The sequence below is a fragment of the Urocitellus parryii genome, chromosome 14, assembly GCF_045843805.1.
Source record: "Urocitellus parryii isolate mUroPar1 chromosome 14, mUroPar1.hap1, whole genome shotgun sequence".
Classification (NCBI taxonomy): Eukaryota; Metazoa; Chordata; class Mammalia; order Rodentia; family Sciuridae; genus Urocitellus; species Urocitellus parryii.
Genome location: NC_135544.1, coordinates 3,130,170 through 3,141,981, shown reverse-complemented (window position 1 = coordinate 3,141,981; position 11,812 = coordinate 3,130,170). Strand labels below are relative to the sequence as shown.

Genomic DNA, 11,812 nt, shown 5'->3' with positions numbered 1-11,812 from the left:
GCTGTGGTTGTGGCTAAAGTGGTAACAGCACTTGCCCGGCCTGTGCCTGGTGCTGGGTTCGATCCCCGGCACCACATAAAAATAAAATAAAGATGCTGTGTCCACCGAACAAAGAAAAAAAATGAATATTAAAAATTCTCTCTCTCTCTCTCTCTCTCTCTCTCTCTCTCAAACAACAACAACAACAACAACAACAACATCAACAACAACAAAAAAAGACTCCTGAGATCCACAAACAGGGAAAAGAGTCAACCAGTCTCTCCAGGAAGTGAACGGACCACACCCAAATCCCTATTCCAATTCAGTGCTTGCAGGTGATTGGTGGATCTGGCAGGAAGTTAGTGGGTGTGGTCAGGAGGCTGAGCCATAAAAGACTGAAAACATGGACCGGGCTGTCATTTGAAGGCCGGCTCCGAAGGAGAAGCTCTCTCCTCTGGAGATTCAGCAGGGAAACCTGGTGGTTACTGGTCCTGGAGACATGGAGGCAGCTTCACTCCACTGCGGAGGTGAGTCTCAGTTTCATGACTGTATAAAACCTGAATGTTCATCAAATGCAGCTGATGCTAAAGTCTATTTGGGTCCTTCTCTACCTGCAGAGTCATCGTTGTCACCTTGCCCTGATGCACACTTAAATAAGAATTCAGCTCCTGTGGGGCCACTGCTGGCTCCTAGAGGGAAACTTTGTCTGAACTGGCAGAGACGGTCGGCAGCTGGTGCTGGGCTGCAGAACATGGGAAACACTTGCTACGTGAATGCAGCCCTACAGTGCCTGACATATACACCTCCTCTGGCCAACTACATGCTGTCCCAGGAGCACTGCCAACGCTGTCCTCGTCACAGGGTCTGCATGCTGTGTGTGATGCAAGCCCACGTGACACGGGCTCTCCGCCACCCTGGGGATGTCATTCGGCCCCTGCCTGCTTTGGTTGATGGCTTCCACACTTCCCGGCAAGAAGATGCCCATGAATTTCTGCTCTTTACTCTCCATGCCATGCAGGAAGCATGTCTGCGTGGGCACAAGCAGCCAGGTGCTCACTCCAAGGACCCTACCCTCATGCGCCAGATATTTGGAGGGTGCTGGCGATCTCAAATCAAGTGTCTCCACTGCTGTGGCGTTTCAGACACTTTTGACCCCTACCTGGACATTATGCTAGACATCACGGCAGCTCCCAGTGTGCAGCATGCACTGGAGCACTTGGTGAAGCCCGAGTGGCTGGAAGGGGAGAACGCCTACCAGTGTGGTGTCTGTCAGAAGAAGAGGCCAGCCTGCAAGACCCTGACCCTGCAGAAGGCACCAAACGTTCTTATGCTGGTATTGAAACGGTTCTCGGATCTCACAGGGGAAAAAATTGCTAAGCACGTGCGCTATCCTGAGTGCCTTGACATGCAGCCATACATGTCTCAGCAGGGCAGAGGCCCACTGGTGTATGCCCTCTATGCTGTGCTGGTCCATGCCGGGGTGACTTGTCGCAGTGGACACTACTATTGTTATATAAAAGCTGGCAATGGCCAGTGGTACAAAATGGACGATGCTAAGGTAGTGGCCTGTGACATTGCTTGTGTCCTGAGTCAGCGTGCCTATGTCCTCTTTTATGTCCAGAAGAGTGAACTTGAAACTGACAATGGGAGTGTGTCCCTGGGCAGGGAAACAATAGCTCTTGGGCCTGAGGACACAATCTTGAGAGCCACCCAAGGAGAGCTCCAAGGAGACTCCTATAGCAAAGCACTAGAGCCAGAAGAGCGCTTGGAGGATACAGCTACTGGAGAAATCACCTTGGATCAGTGGAAATTTCTCCAAGAACAGAACCGACCAAAGTCTGAATTCAACCTCAGGAAAGTGGAATTCACTCTGCCTCCCAATGTTGTTGTGATTCACCAGTCAAAACACAGAGAAAAGGAGAACATAATGGATAAGCAGGAAACATACAAGCAGAGCAAGGATACCAAGTACAGCATACGTGAGGAGTTGGTGAACACTGGCCAACTCCCGTGTCTTGCAGGAAGGCCCAGAGCCAACAAGAAGAAGAACAAGCAGGGCAAGAGGACAGTAATTGTGGTCTAGCAATCCAGGACACTGTGAAGGCCTTTGTACCGCAAACTAATGGTAAGTACTTAGCAGTCCCTGGAGTGCTTTGAGTTCCCTGAAGTAGAGGAGTGCAAACAGAAGCCTGGGTGATCACGGGATCCAGTTGTGGCTTTGGGAGTCAAACCAAAGCCTTTAGTCAGTCTCCAATCATTGGGACTTCTCCAAAGTGCCATGGCATCTCTGAAACCATGAGAACTGTGGTGGATGGGCCGTGGAAAGAGGGAAAGGTGCCCGTGGCATCCAAGCAGTTCAAGGTCAAGTACCACTGCAGAAGGTTGTCCCAACAAGCTCAGCTGCCTGCAGAGCCCAGGGACGTGGCACTCTCCAGCTGCCAGCTCACAGCCCTGCATCTTGTCCCTGAGGGGGCAGCAGCCCCAGGCACCTGAAAGGTCATGAGGATGTCCATGCGGTTATCCAGGAACTCATCCCACTGCAGAAATCCTTCTCCTCCTCTTCTAACTCTGCTCCTAACCTCCCTCGCCTCTCCTTCCTCTTCTTCCTGTGCTCCAGGTGTGGGCAGGGCCACTCCCAAAGGCTGCCTAATTAGGAGCATTGGGCCTTCTTTTGTCCAAGGGATTGTGTATGCGCCCTGTGAATGCCTCCCTAGAAGAAATGGCTTTTCTAGAGGAAGAAGCCTGCAGCCTTAGGGTTGATTCCAAAGATACTTCTCCTAACTCCATGAACTCTGAATTTGCAGCTGAAGCTGAAGGTCAGAAGGATGGGATGGAAGGACCAAACGAAGCCCAGAAAAGCAGCTGGAATAGGCTTGGGACCAGGACTCCAAGCTGATCTCCCTGAAGGCTCCACAGGACATCCTAGGGAAATGCAGTGCCCAGAAGGAAAGAAGCTGCCACCCCTAGGGTGAAGCCCAGCCCAGAAGTGTGTCCCAACCATATGGAAGGACCAGCCCTGAGCATCAAGGTCACTTCTCAGAAAGAGAAAGACTTGCCCCCAGAGGTCAGAGCCCAGGAGGAACAGCCTGACAGGAGCAGGTTCTGTGACACCAGAGTGATTGTGGACCCTCGGGAGGAACCTCCTTAGGAGTCACTTGGTGACCCAAGGACAGTCATTGACAAGCCCTCTGTGGTGAAGGCGATCCCCCACTCACTGTCTTGACAGGGTCACAGTGAGAAAAATGTTGGCAAAGCTGCTCTCCCACTCTCTTGACAGGGTCACAGTGAGGATGATTGCTGGCAAAGCCACACTGGTTGGTGGGTAACCGAAGCCATGAGACCCTTTTTTATGTAATTGGGACTTTGCATTTTCATGCTTATGTTTCTCACAGGAGGCATGAGTATGTTAAATGCCAAACAAATTAAATTTCAGATGGCTAGAACATATCAGGTAGTTCATGCCTTGGAGGCTGTTCTACTACCCCTCAGCATATCAAGGACAACGTAGAAGGCTATTCTTCTATCTTAGTACATTGTGGACAAGCCTAATAACGGACAACAATCATTCTCTGAAAGGTCAGGAGAACTAGTGCACCTTGACTGAGAAACAAAGAAACTCTTTGAGAAAGCAGCTCAACCAGTTTTATGAGAATAAATTTAGGAATTAATTAAAATAGCTTTATAAGACACAGTCTTAGAATAATGTTAGAAATATTATCTTATTTAGATTCTTAAGTTTAGAAATTCTTAAGTCTTTAGTTGTATAGGTTTCTGATATGTTTTAAGGATGATTCGTAAACTTTAGCATATTTTAGATATAAGATTTAAAGGGACTTTTTTAGATGGGAATTTTAGATTAAAAATAAAGTACAAGTGTACTTTAGGTTAATGATTGGTTAGGAGACTTAGAGTCTGGTTATGTAGTTTGGCATTAGTTAATAAGAAAATAACATATCTTGGGAAAAATAGTAAATCTTGGGAAAATCTGAAAAATGTAAATTAGTGACATATTTTATTAATGATTCTGTACTTTTAATAATTATATAACTGAAGGTCATATCCTGGAAAAATGTAAATTAATGTACCCTCAATCATGGTTAAGGAAATGTCATGTCTTGGCAAAGTTTTAAATTATATAATTAATGACGTATTGTGAATCTATAATGATGAGAAAAATTGTAATAAAAGGGGACCCAGAGAAAGCTGCTTTAGCTCTCTCTCTGGAGATTGCTGCAATGGAACGACTCCTGTCTCATCTTTTCGCCGACGCCACTCATCCTTCAGGACTCCCTGGAACCCGCTAGGGCAGGACTCCGGCACCTCTCCCCTGCTAGAATTTTTGGATGGCTCCAACATTGAAAAGTGGGTTGAGAAATCCAAAAGCATTCATATAGGAAGGTGGTGATGGAACACCCTCCATGAGGAGGCCACTGGTGTGACGTGGACGAGTCTCCAGGGTCAGACTCTCTCAGGAGGAGCCTGTCTCCCTGAAGTGCTCAGCAGTTCCAGAGCCTTCTTCCCTCTCCACTGACTACAACATGTACCCCTTATTCGTACAGAAGTCCTTGGTGTGACTACACCAGCTACAGGGCCAGCAGCCCAAGACTCCTGGCCACCCCTCTGTGGGCAGCAGCCAGGACACAGCCCAGGCTGGGACAAGCAGCCACAGCCTCCTAAGTGAGTATCCCCCAGCTCCTCAGTGAGCTCCCAGAGCACCTCCAGAGACCCAGAATTCCCATTCCCTGCAGGTGTGCAGAAGCTCCCTAGAAGAAGTGAAGGAGAAAAGGACATTCTGAGCGGAGACTCCACCTCATCCCTGTGGCAGACAGGCATCTAGCTCCCTGACACAGGGACCTGGGGAGCCCAGCCTGAAGCAGGACTTTATTGACACTCAGTGCCACTTGGCCATGCTGTACTCCAAGTTCTCTTTCAAGGGGACCTTTACAAGTTTCAGAAAAATTTACAGCAGCTCTTTCCTCACCTCCAGGGCTGCATCTCTGACTTCTGGGACACTGGGACACTGACAGTCTGCCTGTGGGAGCAGATGCTGAAGGAGGATCTGGTCTGGGGGGTCTTCAGCTGTCACCCAGATTTTGCACCTTATTATAGTGGGAGCCAATAGAAGTCTGTTGCAGGCCTTGGGGGACCCCAGGTCATAGTCTTTGGGTCAATGGGCTGGGATTGCTCTTAATAGTGCACCTCGCCCGTCCCACAGCAGGGCAAGATAACCTCGGTCTCTGTGGTCAGCTTGTCTCTTTTTTTTAGATGTAAGGTTTTTCTACTTCTAGAGCTAACAAATATAATTCCTAAAAGTTTCTGTGGATGTCATTTGTTAACTGCTTTATAAGCCATTTCTTATCATTTGGCCATGATGTTTGTTTTGTTCAGTTTTGGAGTACTGGGGAAGGAATCCAGGCAGCGAGCTGCACTCCAGGTCCCCAGTATGCCTGGGGACCAGGGAGGAGAGGCACTTTGTGACTTCTCCTGACTGACATCAGCATGAATCTTTCCTTCTTGGGAAGTAATCAACTTTGGGTGTTGTTTTGTTTTCAAGGTGAAATACGCCCATTGCAGAATATTTGGAAAGTGCAAAGAAGTGTGTAAAGATCATTCTCATTCACTCTGAAAAATTAAAAATCAAAATAAGAGGAGGCTCATGGTTTTTTGTAAACAAAATTGTATTGGTTACTCTGAAGAAAAAAAAAAAAAGGTCCAGGAGCAGATGTTTTCACAGCTGAATTAAGTCATTATAAATTTAAATGCCTTTAACACAAATGTGGGTCATATACCATAATTTGATCAACTTCTTAATTTCCAGGTACATAGCAATTTCCCACTCATATTTATCTTTATTCTCTGAACTATCTGAATTTTATTTAAAATTTAAAATTCTTATATTTTATCTATGTTGTTTTTTCTGTATTTCTAAGTATTTTATGTCAAATCTCCATAATATAATTTGTAAAATATGTACTTGGGAAATATATCTAAACTTCTTTTATCCAATTAAGGTTAATTGTGTATATTTTCAGGAATATTTAATAGAAGCCCCTATCCCTTCCCATTCACATTAAGAAAAGAAATATAATAGAGCTGGATTTTGAGATTTTAATAACCTAATTTATATCATCATCAAGTTTGTCATTTCCTGAATTGAAATCTCTAATTTATTTGATTGACATGCTTATTATTACAAATTAAATAAAAAAGAAAAGTGAACAGGTTTTAGATGATTTGTTTCACTGAAGCACTAGACCAATTTAAGGAGAATCTATCACTCAATCTACATACAATGGCTCTAGAAAGGCAGTTTGATGAGATCACCTTTCAAAGTCACATGATAGCACTCTCAATCTAGTCAATAGGATCCAATCACATCTGATCCAATCATGATCCAAACATTTCTAAAATACTTTGAAACTTATTGCTTGACATTTATGCATATTAAAACATTGTGATATATATATATATATATATATATATATATACACACAGACACATTTGAAAACTGAATGCAATTTTATGTAGTATTTCCAATATACTGCTTCATACTCCAACTTGGTGTTTGAAATAAATACATGCACATTAACTGGAGTTGGTGGTGCACACCTTTAATCTCAGGAACTCAGGAGGCTGAGGCAGGAGGGCTGCAAGTTTGAGGCCTGCCTCAGGAAGTTAGTGAGACCATCAGCATTTTACAAAACCCTTGCTCAAAATAAAAGAAAGGACTGGGGTTGTGGCTCAGTGGTAAAGCTTCCTTGGGTCAATTTCTAGTAGCTAAATAAACAAATAAATATGTAAAAATAGATCCACAAGTAATGTCACTCTCTTGTCTAACATACCTCTAGTTTATTCCATTGCACTGTGGTTTACTAGTTATCTACACAGGGGAACTGAGATTGTTACAATGTTCTAGTTGTCTATTCATCAACATTAGTCATTTCCAGCTCTCAAAACCTCCCACCTCTATACCTTCAGAATTTACCTGTATTCCTCATCCTGAACTTCCTGAGTCTTATTCCAAATTGATCCTTTGGGATAACTGGTGGAACCCTTCAGAAAAAGTCAACAAAATGAGAAAGTATAGCAATTCCTCCTATGAGTTAAATGTTCTCTCGTCTCTGCTTTCCTGTGTTTCTCACAGTGTCAAGATAAACAAATTCATGGTAGTCAGTTAAATTGTACGCATTTTCTCAGTTCAACATGAATTACAATTAGAACAATACCCTATTTAGAGAGAAAAAATTGAACAAACTCTGATGAGACAGATGTCTTGACTAAAGTGACTCCATTTTGTTTAGGAAGTCCAGTTTGTGAACAGGCATGCCAAGTAGAAAGGACACTGCTGGGGGGCAAGTTGTTTTTCCTTTTGTTGTGGAAGCCCTCAGGAACATGCAAATACCTAACAGCAGCCTTTCCTTTCTGTAACTAGGGCAACTGGGCTTATTCTGATTGGCTAAGTCTCCTGACCCAGCCTGATTGTAATCTCTCACTTCTGTAACTTGGCTTCTTGCATTGCTAAACCAAGAATGTCCCTTTCATGGTTTTTTGGCTTAAATATGAGGTCAGACTGAAGGGAGTGAGCCACTCTCACCATCTTACTTTAAGAGAATAGAGTGTCCACTGCTGGTCAGCAATAAAGGCTTCATTGGAATGGCAACGTGTAGTCTGAGAGTTCTTTGAGGGTCTCATATCGGTATAACAAAACTGATGAAGATTCACAATTTCTTATCATTAACTCCCACTCTTAGGATGCTCCTTGAACAAGTGTCCCAGTCATAATTTTGTACTGAGATCCAGCACACATTACATCACCTCCAAAAAGAAAAGACTGATTGGGGGCCCTCTGTCTGTTTCTCTCTGCATTTCACCACTTTCAAGTGCCTTCAAAAATGAGGATGCTGCTTAATCAACATCATTTCCTGTTTGCAGTCAGGTTTCTGTCTGCTGCATGTACACAGTTCAGCCATTATTTGGAGGTTGGATTCATGCAGTAGTGAAAGAGGGAGAAGGAGAAAAATGTATCTACACATTTTATTCCAAATATGTATAATATATTGGGACAAACTAAATGGTTAAAAACAATTAAGTTACTGATTTATAAGTCAGGATTCCAGGTCCGGCCAGGCTGGGTCCTCTGCAAACCTCTCAGGGCACTCCAGTAAGTGTTGTCTGGGACTGTGATCTCAGGAGATCCTGCTGGTCCTCTTCATATCCCACGGACTGTTGGAAGGGTTCCATTCCGTGGGGGCTGGGGACCTCAGTTTCCATACTCTGGCTTCTGTTCCCTCCTATATATCCCTGTCCCTTTCTATTCTGTGAGGTACACTTTATAATTTTTTTCTTCCATTTCAGGAGAGGGAAGTCAGGGCCTAAGGCTTGCTGGTTTTGTAGTGCAGGACTGCATCTCACAACCAACCCAAGGTTGCTTCTTTAATGCCAGGGAGAGACCTTCTTAGGGTTGAAAACTGTTTGTAATTCCCCTTTGTGAGTCAGGAGGATAAAAGTGTCAGGCTCACCTGGTCAACTTAGATTCACTCTGGATTTTTCCCTGTGATTAACTGACAATGAATGGAAATTGTATCTGAAAAATCCCTTCATCATTGCCACATATCACAGCCCAGCCCTGAGTGTGTTAGTGCTCAGAGCCTCGGACATGAGTTACTTCTTCAACCCAATAACATTCTGGTCCCTAGGAAACAGAGACAGTGTGAGCTCCTAAGGTTTATGGAGGAGATACTGAGTAGAAAGTGCTGGGACTGAGAGAAGAACACAGTGTGAGGGGGAGAAAATGCCCTCTGGGGAGTTTTGAAGGGACTGCTGCTAAGTAAAGTGGGGTTTTTTCTATTTTTTTTTTTTTATGGATCCAAGGGCTTGACTTTCACCTGGGGCCCTGATGCTGAGTCTGGGTCTTGGTCTCTCTCTCCATGCTGCAGGCTGCAGACAGGGCTGTTTGGTCACATCAGGACACCCGGCGGTACCTAGGTGTGATGCTTGGCCCATGCCATGCCTTTTGGAGGCAGCCTTGGCGACTTTAAGGGAGACCCCTCTGGCTTTTGGACCGCTATCTTCACACAGAGGACAGGGTTCTGCCCAGAGTGCTAAAATAAATAAATTTAACTAAATTTAATTTTAGTTGAAAAGATTCAAGTGAAAATTTTATAATAGCCTCATTGAAAGTTATCCTTACCAGTCCTTAAATTTTGTTCATATTTCATGTTTCTCTATCATTCCATATTCCTTTACTATAAATTCTATGAATTCAATGTATGCACATTCTGGGTTTCTGAAAGTAAGAATGTTGGAAGCTGAAAATGAATAGGCTGGTGCTTTAACAGTTTAATCTCCTGCACACCTAGTTTCCCCTCTGCCTCATGCTGTCCTCTCAACCCTTCTTTTGTGAAATTGATCTCCTTGCTCTTCCTAAACTAGCTTGTCAATACCGTTCTAGGAATTGGTGACCATTGAAGATGTAAGCAAAAGTTTCACCCAAGAAGAGTGGGCCATGCTGGACCCATCTCAGAAAATGCTACACGGATCAGTGATGCTGGAAATCATTAATCATCTGGTATCAGTTGGTAAATCCATGAAAGGGAAGATCGGAAAGGGAAGTTCAATCTCCAGTTCCAATGAGAGAGGAGAGTAGAGCTCACTTTTAGCCATCCATGTAACTTATGATAACATTTCATTAACATATGTTGAAAATTCACTATTGATCTCTAAAACTATGTTCAATATGAAAAAAGTAAGAAATAAATACAATAGATGGTGATGAACCCAGCCTAATTCCATTTTAAGGTTGGGAGTCATTTTGTCACAAAGTTATGAAAAGTTAGTTTCAGTTTTACTATAAAATAGTAAGATTTCTATTTGGCCTGACCCTCTGTTGTATAAACTTGTTTGGAATTCCTGCCCATCCTCTGAACTCACTCATGCCTGGCTCTCCTTGACCAGATAAAAACCCTCCCTAAATCCTGAGCAGTGCCTCATAATTCTGATGTTAGAATCTCAATTTACTCTCTACCTTGAAATGTTAAGCCATGTAGATCATTAACCTGATCATTAACATCAGCCTTTGTATTACATTTGCCAGATCCCTGTTAGCTGGAAGTTACCACAACACTCCCTTTGTAACTTTTTGTGCTATGAAAGCCTTTTCTTTCCTGTGAGTTGTTGCTGTTCTCTAACTGGCTTTTGGGGTGAGATAGTCACTGACCAGCTCTCTTGTGTACACAATATAAGCTTTCTTTACTTTGATGTAAAATGGGAGTTAGTGAACTTTTCTTTGTGTTGTTGTTCAACAGTAGCTGAAGCCTTAAGCATTAGTCAAACTATGAACACTACTCCATGTATTGGAAGGGGATGAAAAAGAAAAGTCAAAGGAAACAAGTGAGAAAGGGAAGGAAGACCACAGAAAAATAAGAGGAAGAGAAAGAAAGAGTTATGAAAGCGATGGAGAAGAGAGAAAACTACTGAGGAAAATTCCAGGTAATTGAAAATTTTGCTGTTTAATAGATCTTTGAAAGAACGAATGTGGGGAGATTTTACAGGACACTGGAGAGTAAAGAACAATCACAAAGGGATCTGGGTTTTGTTCTTGCTGAGGATTTTTTAATGGGGAGGTTTCCATAGATTTGGATTTAACATCCCTGAGTATGAAAGTGTTTTTGACATGAAATTATTCTACTCATTTTTGCATCTCAACTTTGACCCAAACTGGACAAACTTGTCAGGGGTCTGTGTGCTTAGCTCTGCCTGCTTCTTGCCTGCTAATGAGTGTTGGAAGAAATTTTCCTGTTCAGAGCAGAATAAGTCCTCAAAGTGGCTCTCTTTTTCTGTCTATATTGGGAGTGTGGCTCTGGCTGCAGATGCTGACCAGTCCCCTCTCCTGAACAGCCTGTGAGTCAATGCAGATTGCAAGACTCAGGTGCTTTCCATGTGCTGGGGGAGGAGTCTGAAAATTGCCTCCAGACACCTCTGGGCATGGGGGAACTGGGACATACTGAGCTAGAATGCTGAAGGTAGCACCATTCTACACCCCAACCATACACAGTTCTATGTCCCAATGGCTTTGTCCCTATCTGAGAGTTCAGATCCCCTCTTTGAAATGGAAGTCCCCTTTTGGTTGTCTCCACTCTGCAGACCTACAGCCTAGAAGCCAAACTTTCTGTCACTGCCCAAAGCTCCTGGTAAAACTTTAGCACATTCCCACTCCTGTGTCCAGGTGGACTCAAGACTTGGGCACGGAAGTCAGTGAAAATACAGGACCCATGGCCACTTCATCTTGGGTACACAAACACAAGCAATCCCAATGATACCTCATTATAAGTTCTGCTCCCTCACATGTTGAAGGGTAGCATTAGAGAAGCATGCTGAGGCAAGCATATAAAGCAGGGTTTATTTAAAACTGGGTAACAGACTTCATCTGTGAGGGAGAAGGGCACCATAGCTGCTATCCTGGTATCCCAAGAAGTGAGGTGTCCTGCCCTTTTTATATGTCCTAGACTTCCTTTGTTCTCCTGCCCTCTTCTTATCTTTCTCCTTCCTGCTTACAGGACTAGGCCAAGGAAATGCTCAGCAGGATGGTCAAAAGGTGGGAAAAATTGGGCTGAAGGGCAATGGGCAGGGTGGAGCAGCTCAGGGCAAATTCATTAACAACCTTATAGCTCACTATAAGGAGAGACAATTCCTGGGACAGTTCACCTTAGCAACAGGTAGGAGCTGGGGTAGTTTCTCCCTGAGTGTGGAGAAAGCTTCCTAAAGGAATAACATTTTTATCTCTCAGGGGACAGTGTCCAACTTCCAGACTCACTCAAAATTGGCCTCTTCATCT

The 11,812-nt window shown here is 43.9% G+C and overlaps 1 protein-coding gene and 1 pseudogene across 1 annotated transcript; both read left to right on the top strand.

Moving 5' to 3' along the window:
* The first annotated feature begins 478 nt into the window (after positions 1-478).
* LOC144250223 (ubiquitin carboxyl-terminal hydrolase 17-like protein 6) lies at positions 479-2,062 on the top strand. Its single transcript, XM_077792715.1, has one exon. It carries the CDS (start codon positions 479-481, stop codon positions 2,060-2,062), a length of 1,584 nt encoding a protein of 527 aa, XP_077648841.1.
* Positions 2,063-2,668: 606 nt separating this feature from the next.
* Positions 2,669-9,625, top strand: LOC144250222 (3'-5' RNA nuclease TATDN2 pseudogene; annotated as a pseudogene).
* Positions 9,626-11,812: the final 2,187 nt, after the last annotated feature.